The sequence below is a fragment of the Leucoraja erinacea genome, chromosome 19 (genome assembly GCF_028641065.1).
Source record: "Leucoraja erinacea ecotype New England chromosome 19, Leri_hhj_1, whole genome shotgun sequence".
NCBI classification, from domain to species: domain Eukaryota; kingdom Metazoa; phylum Chordata; class Chondrichthyes; order Rajiformes; family Rajidae; genus Leucoraja; species Leucoraja erinaceus.
In genome coordinates, this window is record NC_073395.1 from 4,644,104 (window position 1) to 4,670,645 (window position 26,542).

General features: G+C 39.0%; 2 protein-coding genes across 3 annotated transcripts in view; one reads left to right on the forward strand and one right to left on the reverse strand.

Moving 5' to 3' along the window:
• Positions 1–2,485, reverse strand: part of cacna1c (calcium channel, voltage-dependent, L type, alpha 1C subunit) — a 309,696-nt gene extending 307,211 nt beyond the window's left edge. Inside the window, exon 1 of the mRNA XM_055650124.1 lies at positions 2,236–2,485. Within this exon, the coding sequence (XP_055506099.1) occupies positions 2,236–2,368 (133 nt within the window). The 5' untranslated portion in view covers positions 2,369–2,485. The remainder of the gene's footprint in view (positions 1–2,235) is intronic.
• Positions 1–26,542, forward strand: part of dcp1b (decapping mRNA 1B) — a 47,672-nt gene that overhangs the window by 19,050 nt on the left and 2,080 nt on the right. The window contains exons 4-7 of one of the 2 annotated variants that reach the window (XM_055650126.1): positions 5,386–5,452; positions 9,336–9,453; positions 11,940–12,080; positions 15,057–15,902. In XM_055650126.1, coding sequence (XP_055506101.1) covers positions 5,386–5,452; positions 9,336–9,453; positions 11,940–12,080; positions 15,057–15,902 — 1,172 coding nt within the window. Of the gene's footprint in view, positions 1–5,385; positions 5,453–9,219; positions 9,454–11,939; positions 12,081–15,056; positions 15,903–26,542 lie in introns of those variants that run through there. The other variant, XM_055650127.1, reaches the window with a different exon arrangement.

Below are 26,542 nucleotides of genomic sequence, written 5' to 3' on the forward strand. Positions count from 1 at the left end.
TGGTGGGATGTTGGAATAGTTTTTTGGATATACGAGTTGCAGATCTTTACAATTATTTATCTTGGAGAATTGGGTGCACTCGGTCATTAAGTACCTAAGATTGTAGAGCATGTGGAGATCATTCAGGAAAATAGATTTGAGACGCAGGATCACTTGATCATGGGTGATCCTGTGTCTCAAATCTTATAATTTGTTTCAGAAATGTTTACTGAGAAATAAATATTGAACAGATATCTGGGGATAATTTTTGTACTTGTTTTTGTCATGGTGTTGTAGGATCTTTTACTTACACCCAAGATAGCAAATAGAACATTTGTTCTGTGGTTTGTGAGAAAGACAACGGGTCAAATAGTGTTACAATCTGTCTGTATTTGAACTAGGATCTGAATCTCTTGACTCTGAGATAGGAATGCTGACACTTGAACATTTGACCAGAATGGAGGGAATTTGAAGTTTAACTGGACTAATTTTCCATTTAAGCAAAAACACCACTGGGGACAAGTATTAAGATTCCTTCTTACACACGTTTATGATTTGGATTTGAATGTAGCAGGCCACCAGAAAATTGGTGGTATTGCCGATAGTGATAAGAGTACACAAAGTCCAGAGCTACATCGACCATAGACTAATCTGAAACTTTGAGCAAGGCCCAGTCCAGGAAGACGTATTCTACAATATAAAAATCCATTATGAACAGACTCTAAAAATTCCTTCTCTACAGCATCTTCCATATCCTTCTCCATTTACCCAATCTATATGTAAGTTAAAGTCACCATTATGGCAGCTGTCACAAATTTTTTGTTTAATTCACCATGAATGTTGCCCCTGTTGTTTCAAGGTCTATATACAACCTCAACCAATGTATTTTGCCATTTTCCTTTAGCTAATATTCATCCTCACAGATTTCCTCTTCAGCTAATAGCTCGACCCCTTTTTTTCTGTCTTCCCTAAATATTAACTTCTGGCTATCCTGTTCTTATCCATGGTAGTCACAAAATGCTGGCGTAACTCAGCGGGACAGGCAGCATCACTGGAGAGAAGGAATGGGTGACATTTGGGTCGAGACCCACCTGACTGATGTCAGGGTAGTGGGCGGGGCAGAGAATGTAGTCGGAGACAGTATGGCTGATGAGAGAATTAGGAAGGGATGGAGAGAGAGGGAAAGCAAGGGCTATTTGATGTTGGAGAAGTCAATGTTCATACCGCTGAGGTGTAAGCTACCCAAGCAAAATATGACGTGCTGTTCCATCCATGGTCACTATTCCATGACCCATAGTCAACTCTTTAATATTTATAGAATCATACAGCATGGAAACAGGACTCTCGGCCCAACTAACACTATCTAAATAAGTACCATCAGCCTGCATTTGGCCCATATTCCTCTAAGCCTCCCTTTCCATGTAACTGTTCAAATGACTTCAAGAGTCAAAAATCAAGAGTGTTTAAGTGTCATATGAAATGACAATCAAAAATTCTTACTTGCATCAGCATAACAGGCATGTCAACACATTACACATAGATACTATATAATTGCCAAAAAATCAATAGAATAATAACCACTAATGTTAAAAAGACCAAAGATGGTCCATTGTTGAGGTTCGTGTTGTGTCGTGTTGAAAAGCCTGAAGTTGTTGCAAAGTGTGCACTGTCTATAGTGCAAGTTTTTATTCAGTTAAGCAAATTTTACCTGGATGCAGTACAACAAATACAAGTAAGGTCCGTATTTGAAATCTACTTGAAATGTCCCATTGAAAATCTGGCGCAGCATTGCACTGAGGTTATACTTGGATTTCATTATTAAACTTTGTGATTTCCTGCAGAATAACTAAAACTGTAAAATATTTATGCTACATTACAAATTTTAAATCGGTTTTATCTTCAGTTTTAAGGAAATTGAGAGAAAGCTGGTCATCCTCATGATTTCCTGTAGGGATTTACTATAACTGTTAACAAAATAATCTTAATATTTCAGACATAATATTACATTTGGTTTATTTTGTAGAAATGTCATATGCATTTTCTTTTTGTATAATATCTAGACATGTTTTTGTCATTGAGAATGGAACATAGGAATGGGAATTTCATCACTCGAGAACTTTAAGCATAATTTCAATTTGAACAAAGGAATTGCAAATATTGAGTCTTTGAGTGTTGCATGTTATCTAAGATGCAGTTTTTAATACAGGTTTTTTTAAATGTTATTTTATTGGTTTGTGCTATTTAAAGAGATCTTACCTCCTGGGCAGGTGTAGAAGCATTTCAGCTGGGTCTCCTTCACAACTATTCCTTTGTACTTGGCATCGATTGCTTGAATTGGTTGGCTGGTTAATTGTTTGGAAGTTTTTTCGTGAACAACCGCTTGAAGCATTTTTTCTTCGTAGGGTCTGGTTTAATCTTCATTGAAATATATGCAAACGTTGAGAAAATTGATGTCTTAAATCAATGTTGGGGTATTTTTCCAATTCAGCACTTATCCTGGCTCTTTAGTTGCTGTTTGTGATGCATTCCTCCAAAGAGCATAGTGAGGGGGGGAGGGGGTGGGGGGTGGTGGCTATTTATCCTGTCATTCTCCGCACCAGAGAAATGCAATGTGGCATGCATGTCTGCGTCAATGCTGACATATTGATATGAGGCACTCATCAAATTAAGAGGAAGCAAAGATAAAAACTACAGTAATACCTCAATTGCATGCCTGCTAAGATTATAAAATTCTCCAGGCATTCAAGTCGTGATCCTATAATGAACTATTAAAACATTCCCTGCATTTCTAGTTTAACTATGGAGGAGAGAAAAGAAAGACCAATGAATGAATACGTTTATTGGCCAAGTATGTGCACATACAAGGAATTTGCCTTGGTGCTCCGCTCGCAACACATCACGACATACAGTAACAATTAAGAATGACACATAAAATATTAAACATTAATAATAAAACATTATTTGCATAAACCAAAGCAAGTTATTATTAGGTGATACAATGAACTGCAGATGCTGGTTTATATAAGAAAAGACCCAAAATGCTGGAGTAACTCAGCGGGTCAGACAGCATCTCTGGAGAACATGAATTGATGGCGTTTCATGTTGGGGCACTTCTTCAGACTGATTGTGCTGGGATGGGGAGGAGGGGCAGACGCTGGGAGAGTGGTGGGAGCAGGACAAAGTCTGGCGAGTGATAGGTGGATACAGGTGAGGGGATTTTTTGATAGGCAGGTGGTTGGACAAAGACCAGAGATGAAAAGAAAAAATGTGGATGTCGAATGTCTCCAATGTGTTAGAATGGAATCGGAATGTAACCTGGCTTATGGAAAGAGCATTAAGAACATCTATAACAAAGGGAAGACACTTCCTGAGTGTGGTCGCGCGCTGTCAAGCTTCTGTATCTTCTGCTTGATGGAAGTGGGAAGAAGGAGGAATAAAGGGTGGAAAGGTCTTTGATTATGTTGGCTGCATGATGCATGATATCAATTTTCCACAAGTTTTTTTTTTAGTGTTTTTCATAAGTTGTAGTTTTCCGTGAGAGGAAGCTTGCCAGTGATGGAACTGCTCTGATCTTCCTTTCTGGACAACTAAGTAGAATATGCTAAAGCAATCACCTCACTGGCAAAATGTTATGTTTGTGCGAGTAGTTTCTAACACTCATTTGGGGGGGGGGCTTAGTAATCATTTTTATGTCAATATTGCCAAAGATCTACAGTGCCCTCCATAATGTTTGGGACAAAGACCCATCATTTGATTATTTGCCACAGTACTCCATAATTTGAGATTTGTAATGGAAAAAAAATCACATGTGCTTAAAGTGCACATTGTCAGATTTTATTAAAGGCCATTTTTATACATTTTGGTTTCACCATGTAGAAATCACAGCTGTGTTTATACATAGTCCACCCATTTCAAGGCACCATAATGTTTGGGACACGTGGCTTCACAGGTGTTTGTGATTGCTCAGGTGTGTTTAATTGCCTCCTTAATGCAGGTATAAGAGAGCTCTCAGCACCTAGACTTTCTATCACCGTTGGAAACTTTTATTGCTGTTTATCAACATGAGGACCAAAGTTGTGCCAATGAAAGTCAAATAAGCCATTATGAGACTGTTAAACAAGAATAAAACTGTTAGAGACATCAGCCAAACCTTAGGCTTACCAACATCAACTGTTTGGAACATCATTAAGAAGAAAGAGAGCACTGGTGAGCTTACTAATCGCAAAGGGACCGGCAGGCCAAGGAAGATCTCCACAGCTGATATAATAAAGAAAACTCCCCGAACACCTGTCCGACAGATCAGAAACACTCTTCAGGAGTCGGGTGTGGATTTGTCTATGACCACTGTCCGCAGAAAACCTCATGAACAGAAATACAGAGGCTACACTGCAAGATGCAAACCACTGGTTAGCTGCAAAAATAGGATGGCCGGGTTACAGTTTGCCAAGATGTACTTAAAGGAGCAACCACAGTTCTGGAAAAAGGTCTTGTGGACAGATGAGACGAAGATTAACTTGTATCAGTGATGGCAAGAACAAAGTATGGAGGAGAGAAGGAACTGCCCAAGATCCAAAGCATACCACCTCATCTGTGAAACACGGTGGTGGGGGTGTTATGGCCTGGGCATGTGTGGCTGCTGAAGGTACTGGTTCACTTATCTTCATTGATGATACAACTGCTGATGGTCGTAGCGTAATGAATTCTGAAGAGTATAGACACATCCTATATGCGCAAGTTCCAACAAATGCCTCAACTAATTGGCTGGCGGCTCATTCTACAGCAAGATAATGATCCCAAACATACTGCCAAAGCAACAAAGATGTTTTTCAAAGCTAAAAAACGGTAAATTCTTGAGTGGCTGTCAATCACCTGATCTGAACCCAATTGAGCATGCCTTTTATATGCTGAAGAGAAAACTGAAGGGTTTCAGCCCCCAAAACAAGCATAAGCTAAACATGGCTGCAATACAGGCCTGGCAGAGCATCACCAGAGAAGACACCCAGCAACTGGTGATGTCCATGAATCACAGACTTCAAGCAGTCATTGCATGCAAAGGATATGCAACATAATGCTAAACATGACTACTTTAATTTACATGACATTGCTGTGTCCCAAACATTATGGTGCCCTGAAATGGGGGGAATATGTATAAACACTGCAGTAATTTCTACATGGTGAAACCAAAATGTGTAAAAATGGCCTTTATTAAATTCTGACAATGTGCACTTTAACCACATGTGATCTTTTTTTTTCTATTACAAATCTCAAATTGTGGAGTACAGAGGCAAATAAATAAATGATGGGTCTTTGCCCCAAACATTATGGAGGGCACCGTATGTGGGAACAAATGAAGTATAAGCTTAATCTGGTACATGGTCCAATGCATGCTTCATTTTTTAATTTCAGTTTCAATCTATGGGATCTGGTTCTATGATAAGGCGGAATGTCAAAGGATTACAGACCTTATGAAGAAGTAAGTTTCAGAAAACCTTTTTAGATATTAGCAAATTTGTTTAATTTTGCATGTTTTTAACGAAAGGAGTTGCCTTCAATTAAATCTTAATTCCACTCACTTTCCATACCATGTGACTGCAACATTCTGTAACGGAAACACAATGACTTTTACAGCTACACTAGCCTCAAAATTCCAGTGACTGCTAGTTTCATTTTTGAAAACTTTAATTGGAGAGAGATTTTTTTTTTTTCTCCTGAAAAAAGTTGGAACTGCCTGGCCTGGTATTGAAGAGATTTTGAAGATAAATTACAGAACAAAACAGCCAAGCATCAATATTTGGTGAAATGGAGGAATGGTGGACAAAAATCTTACAAGCATAAATTATTTGAGGGAAATAAGCTAGATAAAAACAGAGATCAAATCTTTCACCAGCAAAAGGACCAACGTTACTTTAAAGCCCCACTGGAAGACTCCTTTCATTTTTCCTAAGGCAGCTGAGAAAGCTGACAACTGCACTCGAGAAAATGAGGCCTGGCTGTTTTGGCAAAGGATCTGTCTGGTTTTTAAAATAGGCAAACCCGATTATTGAGAGGTGCCCTACTTGTGGAGGTTTCATCTTTCAGTTGAGGTGCAGTAACCCCTGGTACCATTTTGTTAGTGTACTGACAAACAGCACCATTGACAAACAGTACCTGGACGTCACAGAATTGTTTGCACAAGTGTTTTCACCTTTACAAATGTGAGTGTAATTTAAAAGTATTTAATTGACTAAAGCATTTTGTGATGCCTGGTGATAATGAAAAGTTCTGCATAAATGTAATTTCTTGTCCCTTCAGTAATCATTTTTGGTGGATGTAATGTTCATTCTAAATAATTTAATGCACCAAAGTATTTGCAAAACCAAAATGGTCTTAGCTGCTGACTATAAATCTAATGGGTAACCATATACTAAATGTCAAAACTCCAACTGAGACTGACCCTCACATGGATGCCAGGCTGGAAAGTTATATCCACAAAAATGATTACTGAAGGGACAGGAGTAATCAATGAAGTGATGATTGGAAGATTTGTGGAATTCTTGTAATAACTGTAAAGTCATTGTTACCTAGAAAGTAAGTACAGTAAACCCTCGTTATAACGGAGAGGAATGTTGTCCGTCATTGCCGATTATCCGCTATAATCGATTGCTATAACCAACAAGGTGGATACAAATTAACTAGTTTAACCCAAGGCTCGGTGGGAAGAAGCCTGGTGCCAGGGGGAGGTTAAGCCAGAAGGAATTCACAAGCCAGGTAGCCCCAGAGTCCCCAAGGCCCAGTGGTGACATACGAGGGATGGGGCCCGGTACTCACGCCATCTTCCTGCTGCTCTCTCTCTCAGGTCCGCAACCAGAAACACACCACGTTGCCTCGGCTCATTGCGTAACCTGATAATAGTGTGGGGCAGTGCAACGGGGGAGCCTTGTGCCATTACCAGGTGACCAAGGAACCAGGGTGACAGAGGAGCAATGACTGTGCCTACATCCAACACCCCGGGGCCTCGTTTTGTTGCAGCCGCTGCAAACCTGTGTCCAATGCAACGCTCTTCAAGAGTTTTTTTTTTTTTTACTGCTCGCTACCTTTCTGCTGTGCTGCATGCCACCCGCACCCTGGTTTAGGTTCTCCCACAACAATAAGCATTGTCCCTACATCCATCATGCGGAGCCTCTACATGGTCTTTTACATTTCACGCAAATCCCTTGGACTTGTCCACACTCCAGGAAATAGAAACATAGCATTTTGAATATTACCTTAGGTTGAATAAGACCAGATAATAGTTAAATAATTTGAATAAGACCAGATAATAGCTAAATAAACCTTTTTTAAACTGCTTCCAACAGAGTATTTGCCCAAGATCAAATAGTAGCCTGATCATCAGTCCGAAGAAGGGTTTCGGCCCGAAACGTTGCCTATTTCCTTTGCTCCATAGATGCTGCTGCACCCGCTGAGTTTCTCCAGCACTTTTGTCTACCATCAATTAGTACATTTCCATTGAGCCAGTATGTGAATGTTCATTGATTATATTGAAGGTTTTTATTACTTATGATAATAGACCTACCTAATGAAGTTTATCGGGAGCTAAGAAGAATGCTTATTTTGTGGATTCATGTTTTTTTCATATTTGTGCTTTAATTACCCCAAATCTGTTCAGATCCTGATTGAAAATATCTTTTTGTCGAGAAGTAATGATTTGTTTTCCATAAACTGAAGTACCATTCCAGATTGTTAAGATCAAGGACTGATTGTTTCAGATTCAGATTCAGATTCAATTTTAATTGTCATTGTCAGTGTACAGTACAGAGACAACGAAATGCATTGAAAATGCATGCATTTTCTGCACTTAGTGAAAATGTTATGGGGAAACAAGAGAGGGATATAACACATTATAGGCTGAACATTTTGTTGCAGAGGCCTGGACATATCTGCATGGTAAAATTCCCATAATGTACTAACGATTCTTAAATCCCAATGAGTCACATCTGACTTACTGGGTAATGTTCGCTGTTTCTCCTTTTAACTCTCCATTGTCATGGTTCTTGTATCCATCTCTTGTATCCCTTTCAATGCTTCCTTTCCCCTCACCAGAGCCCAACTCCCACTGTCTGTTTCCACACACTGGACCCTTGGTTTTTATGGTAGACACAAAATTTTGGAGTAACTCAGCGGGACAGGCAGCATCTCTGGAGTGAAGGAATGGGTGACATTTCAGGTCGAGACCCTTCTTGTCCCGCTAAATGACTCCAGCATTTTGCGTCTACCTTCAATTTAAACCAGCATCTGTAGTTCTTTGCTACACCCTTGGTTCTTATGTTCCCTTCAAACTTACTTGATTCACTGGGAAATGTATTATAATATACTGTGCAACATCCAAAAGAAGAAAATTCAAATCAGTTTGAAATAATGAATATTTCTTCAATTTAAAAAAAAAAAAAAAAAAAAAATGGGTCAAATTTCTATTATTTGCAAGGTGAATATGGTTTCTGTTTAAATATGTTCTGAATTCACTCAACAAGATTTGTAAATAGAAAGCTGTATTTAATATTAAGTTTCTCTCAGTTGGAGTTAGGGCTCGGAATAACATTTTTGTTTACTGCTGAAAATAATGGTAAGCATGCTTCCATTAATTAGAATGCAACAGTAGTTTTATTGCATATAATCTTTGGGTCTTTTTCACAATAGAATGTTACTGTTGGGGGCTTTGCACCAAATGAATGCAGAAACCTGTGAAGCAGTGTTTCAAGGTGCCTTTTTATGCTGCTTGCAATTCATTGTTCAAGGAACTTGCATGAGTAACATGTGAGTGTGGCTGCCCATGTGGTTTGGTATTTTTAGATTGTACATCACAGCGACCAAGTGTACACGAGTCTGGTTTTTCAGGAAAATCTATTATCAAAATTATATTTTTATCCCTATCTAATAAACTTGTTGAAATGGTATATTCCTTGAAATACATCACTGCTGGTAAAGCTGCTGCCTCACCGTGCCAGAGATCTCCGATGCTGTGTGGAGTTTTCGGAAAGATGTGTGGGCTTACAGGTTAATTAGCATTTGTAAATTGCCCCTAGTTTGTCGGGAGTCAGCAGAACTAGTGCGTAAATGGGTGATCGATGGTCAGTGTGAACTCGGTGGGCCAAAGGGCCTGTTTCCATAATGTATCTAAACTAAACTAAGCTAACAATCAGCTAATTTGGATGCATCCTTGTCCATAAGCTAAGAACAAATTAACGTATTTTGTCATTGATGCAGGTTGGAACCAGGATCAGAAGTGATATCAAAGAATATGATGTCAGTTCGTGAAAATGAATGTACACCATCATGTTAAATTCTTTTATTTCAAGTTTCATGTTTCCTCATCTTAACAGTTTAACTCAGCTGGAGCAGTTGAAAGCCCAACAGGGAGTTGAATCACCAAACTGTGGTGATAGCAAAGCAGTTGATATTGTACAGATGTTGTTCAAAGCTGAACACGAATATAACAAGGTGAGTGTGATTAGTATTCAATCAGATCCAAGTAGAATACGGAGGCAATGCTCAAATCTATTTATAATAGGTTATGCATGGAATTGGAATGAGGTGATTGTTATGTTTTTCATGCTGGGGGCATACATCTTTCCCATTCAGTGCATCAGTGAGTAAAACAAAAAATAGCCCATAAGCTCGAGATATATATTCCACAACAGACTTGTCCTCTGTGTGCCATGCATTAAGCTTGACTAAGCAATTACTGGTCAGGCATAATAGGAGTCTACATTTGTAAAGCTAAACGGTGCTAACCTAGACTATTAATGTCAGCTTAATGAGCGATAAATTATCCCACTTCTGGCACCAGGGACATCAGTTAAGATTGCACTATCTCGTTTAGAAGCAAGAATGCCCAGCTTAGTTGTACATTATCACCAGGAGCCTAACTTTTATCATGCTATCATAAGTGTCCAGTTCATGAATTAATATATTAGCTTACGTATTTAATATAGCAGTTTAAGACTTTCTTGATCCCATATTTTTCGTAGACAATTGCAATATTCTTCTGTTGAGTTTTTCATCTGAGTAGGAATGGCCTTCCTTGTTGCTATTCTTACATATCCAATCGCAGGGCATAGGCTTTCTGGCAGTGCTTTCTTTTCCCATTTATCATCAAGCCACTTTGGCCTGTTTAGGTCATTCTTGCCCCTGGTGACACAATAACTGCCACCCTGGTGACATCATATTCCTGGCACAATGCGTAGCTGGCATTTAGTGTGGGATGAAGTATATTTTCTGCCAGTCAAATAATTGTGAACCTGAAGTGGCCACCCTGTCGCAAATTATGTATTCATCCCATTTGCTCCATAGTCCCTACCACAGTATTCAGCGAGATTGTTTGCATCATTGATTTCTTATCTGACTCCCGACCCTGCCAAGTTCTCTGTCCCTCTGAATCTACAATTGTGCATTCTCTCCCTCCACTGCAACCTTCGCCCAGCTTTTCCCAGGTTTTGCATCATTTTCACCACGGATAACCAATTCCCCTCCATTACATAAAAGGAAGTGTAAGAAATGTGGGAATAATAATGATACAAGCAGAAGTCCCACAAAATGTTGTTGTATAACTTAAGTTGGGAAATCTTAAGACAGTAGAAATATGCAGAAAGGATAAGCTGAATAGATGTCCCATCAGTTACCGGGCGGCATGGTGGCGCAGCGGTAGAGTTGCTGCCATACAGTGCTTGCAGCACCGGAGGCCCGGGTTCGATCACGATTATTGTCTGTACGGAGTTTGTACGTTTTCCCTGTGACCTGCGTTTGTTTTCTCCGAGATCTTCAACCCACACTCCAAAGACGTACAGGTATGTAGGTAAATTGGCTTAGTAAATGTAAAAAGTGTCCTTAGTGTGTGTAGGATTGTGTTAATATGCGGGGGGGGGGGGGTTGCTGGGCGGTGCGGACCCAATGGGCCAAAAGCCCTGTTTCCCAGGTGTATCTCTAAACTAAATGTGTGCTGGGTGTTGTTCAGTTTAAATCCTGCAAGAGCAGGAGCATCTTATTTGGCCAGCATCATCATTCTGCACGTACAGTGACCTTAAACTGATGGGGCTCCTGATCTTCCACCTTTTTAAAGCCACTGAACCTCTATATTGTCTTCTCCTCGCAGGGTTCCTGTCTTTCACACTTCCTTGAAACTCATTGTACCTTTGGATCTCAAGCTCCCTAAAAAAGTCACAGAGCTGTAATCGTAGTCCTTGTATATATGTAACTATCCACGGCATAGATAACCAGGAATGTGCCTCTGGGGGGGATGGAGGAAACATTGGAGAGAAAGTGTGTGTCCACATTTGTGTGTGTGTGTGCTACGTCTCCAATTAAATTGACCTCCTCGACATTGAACCAAGAACTTTCCCTGTCAAAGTGAAATAGTAACTGATGTGCAACTGCCACTCCTTGTTAAAACAATATGTAATAGACATTCTGCGCTCAAAAACAGTGAAAGCAAGTCATTCTCGACTGCCTTTGAAGAATTTCCAAAAAATGTAAATAATTCAGGTAGGGAAAGTGATTAACATTTGATATTTTAATTTCATATGTTTCTGTCATGGTTATCTTCCTTGATTCTTCCAATTTTTTATATCACTGAATCATAGAAAATCTATGACATGGAAATAGGCCATTTGCATGGTTGTGTGTCGGTGCACTTTCTTTGTACTGTACTGGATCTATATTTCTGCAGATCACTGTTCTTCCGGTGGACTTTAAAATTTAAGTATCTGTTTCTGCCTTTACCATATTTTCATGCAATGAGTGCCAGGAGCCTACTACCACTAAGGGGTAAAAAGATAAGTCCTCGTCTCCCTTTTTATCATTCTGCCAATGACCTTAAATCTATGACCCCCCTCGTTTATGACCTACTTAACCAAATTTTCATCTGATGATATATGTTAAGATACCTGATAATAACCATTCAAGTTCTGTGTCTTTAATTTTTGTTACAGGTCAAACAATCTACTGAGCCAAAACAAATAACTAGTTCCAGTCTGGTTCCTGACAATTCAAGCCTGATCAAACCTATTCCCATTAAATTAACTGATGTTGGAACAGATATCCATTATCATCAATTACAGAAACAAGACGAGGTATTTGATTTTAAATTAATCAGTGACACCTTAACACTGCTCGTAAAATTTGTAAGAGAATGTCATTTTGTACTAACATTAATTTTAGTTGCTTGTGAAAAATATTGAACACCTTTCATATACATTTATTTTTTTTCCACCATTTTTATTTCATTGAGGTTATCTATAAGAAAAGATCCCACTTTATGTCAATGGTGACTTTGATTAACAATCTCAAAGGGAAATGCTAGTCTTTAATAAATTTCCGACCAGGCCCTCTGTATGCATCTATCATTCCACTCCGTTGCCATGAGTGCCTCTTATCAGGACTTCCATGAACAAGCTGTCAGATGCCACCTAGGTATGTAGCAAGTCAGTTACAAGCTCTCCGAATCTGGAGGCCACGTGGACGGGAATTGCATTTGATAAATCCAGCGCAATTTGGCACTGTTTCAGCCAGTTTCTGTTAAAACTCATCCACTGCCTTTCTTCGTTTATAAGCCTCCTATGTGTACACCACATTCTCTCAAAATGCCTGTGCAAGATCTTCCACAACTGCATTTCAGTGTGTATTCCCTTCTAAATTCCTATATATTTGTTAAAAGGAGTAAAGTACTATATGGAGTGGACAACCTGTTTCTTATGAATTCAGTGTGTAGGAAGGAACTGCAGATGCTGGTTTAAACCAAAGATGCACACAAAAAGCTGGAGTAACTCAGCGGGGTCAGACAGCATCTCTAGAGAAAAGGAATAGGTGATATTTCGGGTCGAGACCTTCGGACTGAGAGTCAGGGGCAAGGGACACGAGATATAGATTGTTCGAAAGATAAGTCTCATCTATTCCTTTTCTCCAGAGATGCTGTGTGACCCGCTGAGTTACTCCAGCTTTTTGTGTCTTATCTTCGGTTTAAACCAGCATCTGCAGTTCCTTCCTACACACTGAATATATAAGAAACTGGTTATTTTTGAAATGGACTATATGTTTGTCTCCTCCACTGTTTCTGAAACTTTATCCCATGGATTGAGAAGTTGTTAAGATCGATCACATAACATTCTCTTCCCCACCAACTCCACGTTAAATGCTATTTGCAAAGTTGTACTTATTTATTCTGGATCATTAATTCCACACGTTTACCCAGAATTGAAATAAGTGTGATTTGTCCATTTATTGTGTCACCTTTTCTACGTATAACTACATTGTTACTTTGTTTACACTCAGTTGTTAGCTCCTGAATGACCAGATATTATCTTTTCATAATAATTATCTGTGCCTTGTTGCCAGTCTTTTTCAACATTCGGGAAATCTGGCATTTATCCCTGGGATTAATTTTTGAGTCCTGTTTGACTGTCTAAATTCCTTATTTCATTTATATCAAGCTCATTAATTCTGTCTTCCTTGTCTCTGGGGAGGGATGATTCTAACTTAACAACTAAAAAAGGATCTGGAAGAATATTCACAATAGATATTACTTGTTATATCACTGTACCTTAATTGGTGCACGTGACAATAAATGTGAATTGAATTTGACTTGTTATCAAATTGAGTTTGGTGTTTAAGAGAAGGGTTTCGGCCCGAAACGTCGCCTATTTTCTTCGCTCCATAGATGCTGCTGCACCCGCTGAGTTTCTCCAGCAATTTTGTGTACCTGAGTTTGGTGTTTGTTTGCTTGTTTAATGATTCTTATTACCACCGCTGATACCGCTGATAATCTCTTTTTGTGTCTTGCCTTCCTCTGCAGTAATACCCTTTTCCTCCAAGTCTTTCTTTATTTCTGTACTTATCCTATTAGAATCCTTCTGCAAATTTCCATAATTCATATTATCTGTATATATGATTTATAGAGCATTAAGTGATTAAAAAAAATTGTATTTTGTTTTCAAATTGATATATAACGTGTTTGCTTTGTGCTAATTCTGAGGTTATCTTACCTGTTAAATAAATATTTTACATTTGCACACTTAGTTCCTATTCTTCAAATCAAATTGATCATTCTGCAGTCAGATTTAATTGGTATATCCTGCATAATATATTGGATATTAAACAATTAATTAAACAAAATATGCACTGTTGGTCTGAGAGTCCTTGATGCATTCAGTAATGAAGCATGAATGGACTATTTCACATTCCAGCTCCAAACCATAAGAGATGCCCATAGTTTCCATTTGGTTAATTGGAAATAATAAATCTTCGCTACTTGTGTAAATAAGATTATTTTAATAAAAGGAAGTTAATTTATAGTTGGCTCTGTTGGGTGTCTAGATGGCCCATAGCACTTGATCCCATTCACCTAAGTCATTGATATGGATTGTGAATACTCTGATCTCTGTGCCATCCAAGAAGTCAATAGCTCCCAATCATAAAATACCCCAATTATTCCTACTTCCTATTTGCTCTTTGATAACCAATCCTCAATCCACACAAATACATTATCTTCAACGTTAATTTTCATTATCTATCCTTGGCAATTTATCAAAGTCTTTTAAGAGCATTCTTGTATACATTTAAGACTCCCAGCAATAATCGGCACTGATGTAGCTTTAAAATGTCCTAAAGAAACATGATCAGCAGACAATTGAACACTGAGGTTCTTAAGGAGACATTGGGACAGATAACAGCTTAATGAAGGTTAGGAACTCCTTACGAAAGGAGAGATAGTGAGAGGGTGAAAAAATAATAATTGAAGGAATTCCAGAACATAAGATCTTGCCAGCTCATTATCAACTTTAAAGATGCACTTCATCCAAAACTGACTGTTGTGCTTATTGAACGTTTAAGGCATTTTATGGCATTTAAATTCCTGCTCCCCTATTTACCAGGTGGTTATATCTTGACATTGTCAGAGGTTGTAGAGATTTAGTTATTCCATTGAAGCATTTCATTATAATTTCTCTCATAATACCAGTGTCCATAAGTATTTTTGCTCATTCTACCTTTTTAAAAAAAACAAAACAAACAATATTTATTTATTTTGTTAATCACATGTTTCTTTATTGAAGATTACAGAAGTGGGAGCTAATCAGTTGAATTTGGTGGCTCCATCTGGTGCACAAGAACAATCTTCTTCAAAGGATATTTCAATTGATATACAGGAATCAAAGAATAAAGTTTCCAATCGACCAGCTGTGGTGCGTTCTCTGTCTTATGAGGAACCTCGGAGACTGCCGAAACATGACATTTCACAATCTGTTAAAAAACAATTTTGTCCGGCTGTTCAGAAACTGATGAGTCGTGGGACTGATCTTCAACCCGTGTCAGAGTTGCCAGAAAATTGTCTCTGTGAAAATCAAACTGTAAACAGTGTGGAAGAACCATTAATAAGTCCATTCCAACCACACCCTTTGATAGGAAATGTTTTCTCACAGCAAAACTCTTTAAATGAAGCAGGTCCTTTATTCTCCACGGGAACTTGTCATTTATTTCAAAAGCTGCACGGTACCCAGAGACAAGTTCCTTCATCATGCCCTGCTACAAAACAGTCAGAAATGTTATTATGCGAGCCTCAGAATGGATCTCGGACACAGCCTATTCCTCTCCGGCATCTGACCCATCACACCTCCAGCCTCCAACTACAATCTAAAGTATTGACATCGGAACAAACCAAGAGAACATCTGCATTAAACAGCTGTAGTGGTCAGGCCTCTGGTATCATATCTCCTCGTGAGTTACTTCAGAAGCTGCAGGTAGTCCAACAGGAAGAACACCATCATGCTGGGAAATTGACTCTAGCAGCTAGATTTTCTGCTCAACAACTACCTATGCTCAACCTTCCTAAATGCTCTTTGAAACATTTTGATTCTCAAACAGAAAGTACCGTTTTTTCAGAGAATCACAATCTTTTTCAGGTAAGGAAACACTAATTGGAAGGAAATAGTGAAGATGGTTGTATGGTGAAGATGGTTGTGAAAGATTACAACAAGATCTTGATCGATTGACCAAGTGGACCGAGGAATGAATGGTTGATGGGATTTAATACAGAGAAGTGAAGTGGTGTAGCATTTTGGGAAGTCTAACATGGGTCCGATCTTCACAGTGAATGGTAGGGATCTGGGGAGTGTTGTAGAGCAGAGGGATCTAGGGGTGCAGGTGCATAGTTCCGTGAAGGTGCAGGTAGATCGGATGATCAAAAAAAAATTTGGCACATTGATCTTCATGAGTCTGAGCATTGAGTTGGGTCATTTTGCAGTTGTATAAGATGTTGGTGAGGCCACATTTAGAGTATGTGTTCAGTTCTGGACACCATGCTGCTGGAAAGAGAAGATTTACGAGGCTGTTGGCAGTTCTAGAGGTTCTGTGCTATAGGGAGAGGTTGAGTAGGCTGGGACTCTATTCCTTGGAGCGCAGGAGGATGAAGGATGATCTTATAGAAGTGTATAATATCATGCGAGGTATAGATCAGGTAGATCCACAGACATACTCTTGCCCAGAGTATGTGAATTGAGGACCAGAGGGCATAAGTTTAAGATGAAGGGTGAAAAGATTTAATAGGAATCTGAGTGGTAGCTTATTCACACAAAGGGCGGTGGGTGCATGGAACAAGTTGCCAAAGGAGGTAATTGAGGCAGGGACTATCCCAACATTTAAGAAACAATTAGAGAGATACATGGAAAGGACAGATTTGGAGGGATATAGACCAAATGCGGGCAGGTGCAATTAGTGTAGCTGGGACATGTTTGCCGATGTGGGCAAGTTGGGCCGAAGGGCCAGTTTCCACACTGTATGACTCTAAATTATATATTGTGCTGTGAAACATTAAACAAATGTTGAGACTACATCGACCTAGAATAACTAAGTGATGTTTTTTAAAAGTGTGAAGAAAAATTGAAGTAATAATATATGCACGAGCTAGAGGGAGACAAGACCTCACGCATACAAAACCATACAAGCTAATGACAAGTTTTGACCTTCACTCACAGTGGTGATAAGTTGTAGCTAATTTGTTCAAAATAAAATCTTGCATACAGCAACGTGATAGTGTAACCTGTAATTGATATTACTGGGAAAGATGATGTACAATTGAAAGGAGGTTGACTACAATCTTCTACAGTAGTTCTACACTTCAACAAAAATGCTGGACTAGAGAATGGTAGTTGTTACATGCTTTTTCCGAAAAGGTTATAAAGATAAACCTGGCATGAATGGGTCTGTCATGGACCTACAGGTTGGCATAAGTTTTGGAATGATAATCAGACAAATAAATTAGAAAGTTTATCTGAATTAAGAAATGCCAACATGCATTTGTTCAAATAACATTGTCTTTTAAAGACCCGATTTAATACCAGTACATTGAAGAGAAAACGTTGACAGTATTCATTAATAATAAAATTGGTAAAAGTACTCAACATCTCAGGCACCACCCATCTAGAGAAAAGTGGAGATCAAATTTTGTGTCAGTGACTCTTTATCAGATCTGGGGAAAAACTGAGACATGCAACAGGTCAGGTAACATCGAGAAAACATATTTCAGATCGAAGATCGAGAGTCTTTGACCTGAAATGTTAACTCTGGTTTCTTTTTCCACACATGTTGCTTGATCTGCTGATGTTTCCAATATTTTCTGTGTTTATTTCAGATTTGCAGCTTTCTTGATTATCATTTAGAAATGAAACATGTTTTATGTTGTTTCAAAGTGGCGCATGAGCAAAAAGAATGTCTATGTCACAGTGAGACCAGGAGAATTGAATGGCAAAAGTAGAGTTGATGCTGGTTGAAAGAGGGTGGTAAAAATGGAGGAAATGAAGTAGGAGGAGATGGATGAAATCTGAAATACCAAGAGAAAGGAGAGGGTTAAAAAAGGTGAGTGCAAGAAATGAGACAGAAGGCTGAAATGGCTACTCAACTGAAATCAAAATAAAATCCTGAATGCTGTAATGATGAGGTGCTGTTCCTTGAGCCCATTGAGCCTTTTGTATCCCGTGAGCTGATTGTACATCAGTCTGAAGACAGAAACACCAGAATTGTAATGGAATGGAGAAATAAAACCCAGTGATTTGAATGGAGGTATTCGGCAAAATGATTATCCAATACGCATTTAATTTCCCCAATGTGGAGGAAACTACATTGTGAGTGGAAATATTGGATATTAAATTGGAAGAATACAGATCTAATCAGCCTCGCAGGGAAAGCAGCTTTATAGGACTTTTGTCAAGCCGCATTTGGAGAATTGCATGTAGTTCTGGACATGGACATGGAAGCCTTGGAAACGGTGCTGTGGAGGTTTACTAGAATGATGTCTGGATTAGGGGATATTAGTTGCAAGGAGTGGTTGGACATACTTGGATGGTTTTCTCTGGAACACCAGAGGTTGTGGGTAGACCTGATAGAACTATATACAATTATGAGAGGCATAGATGGGATAGACAGTGAGAACCTTGTTTCCAGGATGGAAAAAAAATCAAATACTTAAGGGCATAGCTTTAAGGTTTGGGAATAGCTCCATCCAAGACCGCAAGAAATTGCAGGGAATATGGACGTAGCCTCGACCATCACGCAAACCAACTCCCCTTTCATTAACTCCATCTTTATCAGAAGAGATGTAGCAGAGAACAGAATGGAATCCTTATATGAAATGGGATGATAAGAAGTATAGTCAAGGTAGCTGTAGGAGTTTATTTGCTTGTTGATACTCGCCGCAGTATGATGTGGTTGTTGTTAATCTTTAATTAATGCAGTTTCGGAAGGATTTGGGAATTGTTCTATATTTAGCAAAAATGGTATTGGTAAAATGAAAATCGATGGAATAAAACTCTCGTTCTTATCAGAATACGAAATTGATTCGCAGACCAGAGCAAATTATACTTTACTTTATAGATACAGCATGGAAATAAGTCATTCAGCCCACCAAGACCACGTTGATCATCGATCACCTGTTCTCACTAGTTCTATAATATCCCACTTTGTAATCCACTCCCTACAGACAATATAAATTAACCTAAAACCCTACACTTCTTTGGGATGTAGGAGAAAACCGGAGCATCCAGAGTCACAGGGAGAACATGCAAATTACACACAGACTGCACCCGAGGTCAAGATCGAACACGGGTCTCTGGTGCTGTGAGGCAGTCACTCCACCAACTGCAGCACTGTACCAATATATTAGAATTCGAAATGCAGTTTGAGAATGAACACCATATATCTGTAACAATGGCTTGTTTCAGATTGATAACGTATGGAGCTTTTTGGGGAATAAGGCCTTGGATTGGTGAAAATTATATATTGTAGTTGTACTGTGGGTACTGTGCTTGGAAAGGGAGGTTGCTTTGAATAAGAACACTTGAAAATGAAGGTTGGCATAAAGTTACTGTCTAAGAAATCTGGAAAAGAGGGTCTTAATTTGCCAAGGAATAATTGAAAATTAAGGAATGTCAAAAATTGTTAAATAAAGTCTTTGCCATTGTTTTCACAGACAATGCGGACATTAGAATTGTTGAAGTGGATCTAAATTAGTGATGGGAATGTTATTTTTCTGAGAGAATTGATCCCTTATTTCAAGCCATTAATATAGTTAAATAGTTGAGTCTCCAACAGCATCCCAGTATCCACTAATTGTTTTTACCTAAATAATTGATTTTAGGGAGGGTGGAATTGGGTCTCTTTCGTGTTCGCTAGTTAACATTTCTAATTTGCCCCCGAACAGAGGCAGTCTTAGATTGTGCAGTAGCCTTTCATGTGGCCCTAATTGAATTCCTTCTGAAAATCAAAATGCAAATTGTTCTATTTTATTCAGTTTATTTATCCTCAACTCTAGCAAATTTGTGAAACAGGATTTCCCTTTCACAAAACCTTGTTGGCTTCCTAATTACTTTAGGATTTTCTACATATCAAGTGTTACCTCCTGAATATCGGGCCTGTAGTTTCTTGCTTTCTATTTATGAACTTTCTCCTTAAATGTCTATTGTTGATGATCTATCGTTGATCGCAGTCTACTTTAGCAAACCCGGGCTTCAACTGAATTTGAAATTCTTCCATTTTATTTTCACTTTTTGGGGATAATTTACCATGAAGTAATGAATGAATCCTGTTTAATTTCACAATATGGGAACTGGATATAAAATACTCTACTCCTTGGTTCTTCAACACATTGCTCCACAAACTATCTCTAAAGCACTCTATCGAGTAATTTCCAAGGTCACCTCTACCAAAAAACACTCCTTAAAAACTCTTGATTTATTTACAATCTGTATTTTGAATATTGTAATGCCTATCTTACAAGTCACATTCTTTTTTTATAGAGGCTGAGAGGGTCCACATAATACTCCCCTCTGTGACTTTTTATCCTTCATATTTCTTACCACCACCTAAACTTATTCTACAATTTTTGGAGATGAAATGAGCAAGATGAATAATGGTATATGATTTATGTTTAATTGATCTGAAAGATTGAAAACATTTGATGAAGTACCACACTACATTCTGGCTACAAAATATATATTTTTTCTACTACATACATACATATGACTTTTCATATCTTAAATGCATTTACTCATCTGCAGGTCACCATTTTGAACCTATATGTCCGTATTTCTCTTTTCCTGTATTTCACTTTTAATTGTCATTGTCAGGGTACAGTACAGAGACAACTGTTATTAAATCTTAGTTACATGTTAACTACCTATATTGCCATTGTACACCAGGGAATATTACACAAATACAAAACCTTCACAGCCAATACAACTAAAATAATTATTCATAAATTTCTTCAAAAACTGTAGAAAAGTCAGTTTAATGTAGTACAAAATATTCTGATCAACAATGCTTTAGAACATCTGATAGTTCTTCAGATGATCCACAGTCTGAAGTCATAAAATAAGCTCCTAAGAATGGCTCCTTTGAAAGAATGTATTTAGAATCCAGCAACTAAGTTACATATAGATGTTGGTTTGTTGTATAGTAAATAAGTGCAGGAGGAGGCCATTTGGCCCCTCGAGGGCCCTTCACCAATTTTCTAAAGCCCAATCAGAAGATTGTGCAGTAGTCTCAAGGAAAATGAAAGTAAATATCACTTAATCAGTCCACGCCGATTAAGACCACTGGACCTTGTCCAAAGAACTAATGTTCTACAATGCTGAAGCCTATATTCTGCACTCTGTATCTTCCCTTATACTCTATCTATTGTACTTGGGTTTGAACTGATAGGGAATTCTGATCCGTATGGATAGCATGCAAAACAAAACACTTTATCTCAGTACATGTGACAAGAATAAACCCAAACCTAATATTCAACATTTTAAATATCAAATTTGAAAATCTATCTACTTGAAAAGTGATTGGACATGTGTCTAATGATACTATACCTGTAGATGGCAGTGCATTACCATACCAAAAACCTATTGTTAGCCCCAGGATAACGCAAATATAGCATATGTGGTATAGAGGAGGCAGAGCGACTGAAGGTAAAGAAAATATTCATCTTGTAAACCCCAATCAGAAAACGTAACTGTGCAGTAGTCTCAAGGAAAATGAAAGTACCAGAATAAACAGTAAATGTGAATACAAGGGGTCACAGTTTAAGGATAAGGGGGAAGTATTTTAGGACCAAGATGAGAAAATCATTTTTTACACAGAGAGTGGTGAATCTGTGGAATTCTCTGCCGCAGAAGGTAGTTGAGGCCAGTTCATTGGCTATATTTAAGAGGGAGTTAGATGTGGCCCTTGTGGCTAAAGGTTATCAGGGGGTATGGAGAGAAGGCAGATACAGGATACTGAGTTGGATGATCAGCCATGATCATATTGAATGGCGGTGCAGGCTCGAAGGGCCGAATGGCCTACTCCTGCACCTATTTTCTATGTTTCGATGTTAATACTGTAAATGTGGGAGCCAGGACTGGAACAGCTTTTGAAATGGATGAATTCAATGTTGAGCGAAACGGGTTGTAATTAGTAGATGAGATGTTGGTTCTCAAGCTTCTACTGAAGCTCAATACAATGTTATCGGCTGATATCAGAGAAGTCAGAGTTACGGAGAATTAAAGTAACAGGCAACATGAACCTTGCATTCAGAACAGAGCTGTGATGCTAAATAGTTGCCTAATCTGCTTTTGATTTTCCAACGTAAAAAAGACCATATCATGAGCATCCAATGCAGTATACTAATACTAATCGTTGCATCATTTAGAAATGTTTTGAATAGCGGAAAGGGAGGAAATAAATAGAAAGTTGTTGCATTTTCTGCAAATGTACAGGAAAGTGTCCCCAGAAAGGGATTTGCTAATGTTCATTCAAACCTGAATCATGATGAGGTGGAGAATTTGGACAACGGGTGCTCTATCATTATTCTAGGTAGGAGGAAAAGGGAAGAGACCAGTGCTGTGGGAATCAATGTGGTCGAGAACTCTCTCATATATAGTGGAAGGGAAGTCACTGTTGAAGCCAGAGGAGGACATATCTGAAACTTAGTGGGAGATGACTTTATCAGAATGGATAAATTCAATAATTAGATGGATCCAATTCATTGGATAATTAGAGTATGGATATGTGGTTCTTGCAGGAAACAAAGTGGTAGGAATGGGGAACATGACCATTTGTGGCCTTGTATTGAATACTGTACTAACCATTTTCCCATTGGTTGGAAAGAGAAAGAAGAAAGAATGGGTAATAGATGAAAAACTACGAAGCAATAGATGATTGAAAATTGTCAAGAAAGGTGACGATATAGTCTTGTGACACAACAACAGGCCCTTCAGCTCATCTTACCCAGGCCAACCAAGATGCCCATCTAAGCTGGTTCCATTTACACGTGTTTTCCTTAAAACCTTTTCTATCTATATACCATGTAACCAAAAACATGGTCCATTAAATATAATAGATGCTGAGGTTTTGTGTTGCGCTGTCTTCAAGAGCCTGATGGGTGCTGGGAAGAAGCTGTTCTTGAATCTGGTAGTCACAGTTTTCGGGCTCCTGTACCTGCTTCACGATAGTGGTAGTGTAATGGGTACGGGACCAGGGTGATGTGGATCTTTGATATTAGCTGCCTTTGTTTGAGGCAGCGCCTCCTATATATCCTTTGGATCTTTGGGAAGATCAGTATATGTGATGGACCAGGCTGTGTCTGCCACAGTCTGTAGTCTTCTTTCCTGGACATTCCAAGTTGCCGTACAAGGCCATGATGGAACCAGTCAGTATGCTCTTAACCATACACCAGTAGAAGTTTGATAGAATATTTATCGACAAACCAAATATGCTCAATCCTCCGAGGAAGTAGATGTGATAATATGTTGTGATAATATCATGGCGTCATACAGACATGCGGTGTGGAAACAAGCCCTTTAGCACAGCTCGCCCGTGCTAACCAACATGCCCCAACTACGCTAGAAATAGTCAATCATTTTGATGCAGAGATCCAGTATTGTATCGAGATTTGCTAACAATACCAAAATAGGTGAGAAACCAATATATGTAAAGGACCCACACCTTCTGAAAAGGGATGTAGCGGTGTTAAGTGGCTGATAATATAATGTAGTAATAAGGTGATCCAAGAGACTACAGATGCTGGAATATTGAGCAAAAGAAAAGTGCTGCGGGAACTCAATGGGTCAGGCAGCATCTTGGGGTGGAAGATTGCAACCTTCACGTGGTCCGCCCTGTTTCGACTAATGCAATCAACTTGACGTGCACAAACGGAAGATCAAATAGAACAAGTTGTCCAACAACTTTAGGCTGTGCACGCCACACGAAAGAAGAAGAAGAAAGTAGCATCTTGAAGGAATGAACAGATGATGTTATGACTCTTCTAATAGTCATAGCGTGGTAATGTTGACATAAACTATTCTTGAGTAGCAGACCAGAATATTCTTTAAATTATGCAATTCTAAAGCTTATCTTACAGGACCTTATCAAATGCCTAACTGACAATGTATACCATCCTGCCTTCATCGGTCATATTCTTAGTTTCCTCATTTAAAAAAAACCTTAATCAACTGAGTGGGGCACAATTTTCCCAACAATACTATGTTGACTATTCCTGATCAAGATTTTCTCCATTAATTTCCCAATTGATACATGTTCATCGGCATGTAGTTATTTAGCTTATCTATACTGCCCTTCTTAAGTAAAGGAACACCATTAGCTTTCCTCCAGTTTTCTGGCATCGCAACTGTGGCTTAAAAAGGTGCAAAAATCACCGTCAGATCTCGAACTATATCCACTGTTGCTTCCCAAGCCAACCTGAGGCAGATCTCATCCAGCCTCTGGGGTTTTATTAACCCATGTACATCGCAAGGCATCTAACACTATCTTTGATATCCTTCCCCTTAGTAAATACACACGAGAAGTATTTTAAAGGACCTCGCCAATATCACCTGGGTCCATAATTAATTACTCCTCAGGGGACCCACTCTTTCTCGGGCTACCCTGTTGCTCCTGATATACTTATGATTGTGATTCTCCTTAATCTGAGCTATCCCTTTCTTATGATTTCTTCTGTGTGCACTATATTGCTCTAGAGGCTATTAGACTCATGGAATTATACGACACAGAAACAGGCCCTCCAGCCCAACGTGCCCATGCCTAGCCAAGCTAGTTCCACTCAACTGTGCATGGCCCATATCCCTCCAAACCGTTCCAATCCATGTACCTGGCCAAGTGTCTTTTAAACGTAATTTAACCCACTTCTACCACTTTCTCTGATAGCTCATTGCATATAAATACCACGCTCTGTGAAAAAGCTGTGCCTTAGATCCCTTTCAAATTTCCCCCCCACCTCTTGTACACCTACATCTAGTTTTAGACTTTCCTACTTTGGGGGGGAAAAGTGCCCATTCGCCTTATCTGTGCCCTTCATGGTTTTATATATCTCTAAGGGCTAATCAGCCCTCAGCCTCTATACCCCAGGGAATGAGTCCTGGCCTGTCCAGTCTTTCCTTATCATTGATATTAGCCCAGTCCGGCAATATCCTCGTAAATCTTATTTTGCACCCTTTCCTGTTTAATGACCCTTCCCATGACAGGGTGACAAGAATTGTACAAAGTGCTCGAATTGTGGCCTTATTTTTTTTTTTTTTATATGCTTTGGCCAATTGCTCTTCTCCCAATGTGATTGATCCCCACATAAAATATAATCATAATCGTAATTTATTAGCCAAGTATGTTTTGCAACATATGAGGAATTTGGTTTGCCATACAGTCATCACGAAAAAGCAACAACTACATAAACATCCACCACAGCGGCTCCTCCACATTTCCCACTGTGATGGAAGGCAATAAAGCCATTATCTTACTGAATTTCGGAGGCAGATTTGATGGTATGATGACTATCCTGGTCCTGTTTATTATGTTCAATTGTAACCCTACTCTTTTAACTTCATTTCCACATTCTTGAAACCTATTGGCATTGGACAGTGAAAGGCTTGGATAGAGTGGATGTTTCTACAAGTGAGAGAGTCCAGGACTAGAGGTAATAGCCTCAGAATTAAGGGACGTTCTTTTAGGAAACATAGAAACGTAGAACATAGAAATTAGGTGCAGTTGTAGCCTCATTCGGCCCTTCGAGCCTGCACCGCCATTCAATATGATCATGGCTGATCATCCAACTCGGTATCCCATACCTGCCTTCTCTCCATACCCTCTGATCCCCTTAGCCACAAGGGCCACATCTAACTCCCTCTTAAATATAGCCAATGAACTGGCCTCGACTACCCTCTGTGGCAGAGAGTTCCAGAGATTCACCACTCTCTGTGTGAAAAAGGTTCTTCTCATCTCGGTTTTAAAGGATTTCCCCCTTATCCTTAAGCTGTGACCCCTTGTCCTGGACTTCCCCAACATCGGGAGCAATCTTCCTGCATCTAGCCTGTCCAACCCCTTAATAATTTTGTAAGTTTCTATAAGATCCCCTCTCAATCTCCTAAATTCTAGAGAGTATAAACCAAGTCTATCCAGTCTTTCTTCATAAGACAGTCCTGACATCCCAGGAATCAGTCTGGTGAACCTTCTCTGCACTCCCTCTATGGCAATAATGTCCTTCCTCAGATTTGGAGACCAAAACTGTACGCAATACTCCAGGTGTGGTCTCACCAAGACCCTGTACAACTGCAGTAGAACCTCCTGCTCCTATACTCAAATCCTTTTGCTATGAAAGCTAACATACCATTGGCTTTCTTCACTGCTTCACTGAAGGAGATGATGAGAAATTTCTTTAGTCAGAGGGTGACGAATCTCTGGAATTCTTTGCCAAAGAAGGCTGTCGAGGCCAAGTCAGTGGATATTTTTACGGCAGAGATATAGAATTTTGATTAGTACAGATGTCCGAGGTTATGGGAAGGCAGTAGAATGGGGTTAGGAGTGAGAGATAGATCAGCCATTATTGAATGGCAGAGTGAACTTGATGGGCAGAATGGCCTAATTCTACTCCTATCCCTTATGACCCTATGACAGAATTTTGGGAAGATCAATGGGAATAAACAGAATATTCAAACTAGGAGAAACTGGAAAGGAAAAAAATCTTTAAAAATATTGGGTGAAGTCAATAAAAGATATTTGTCAGCAAACTGGT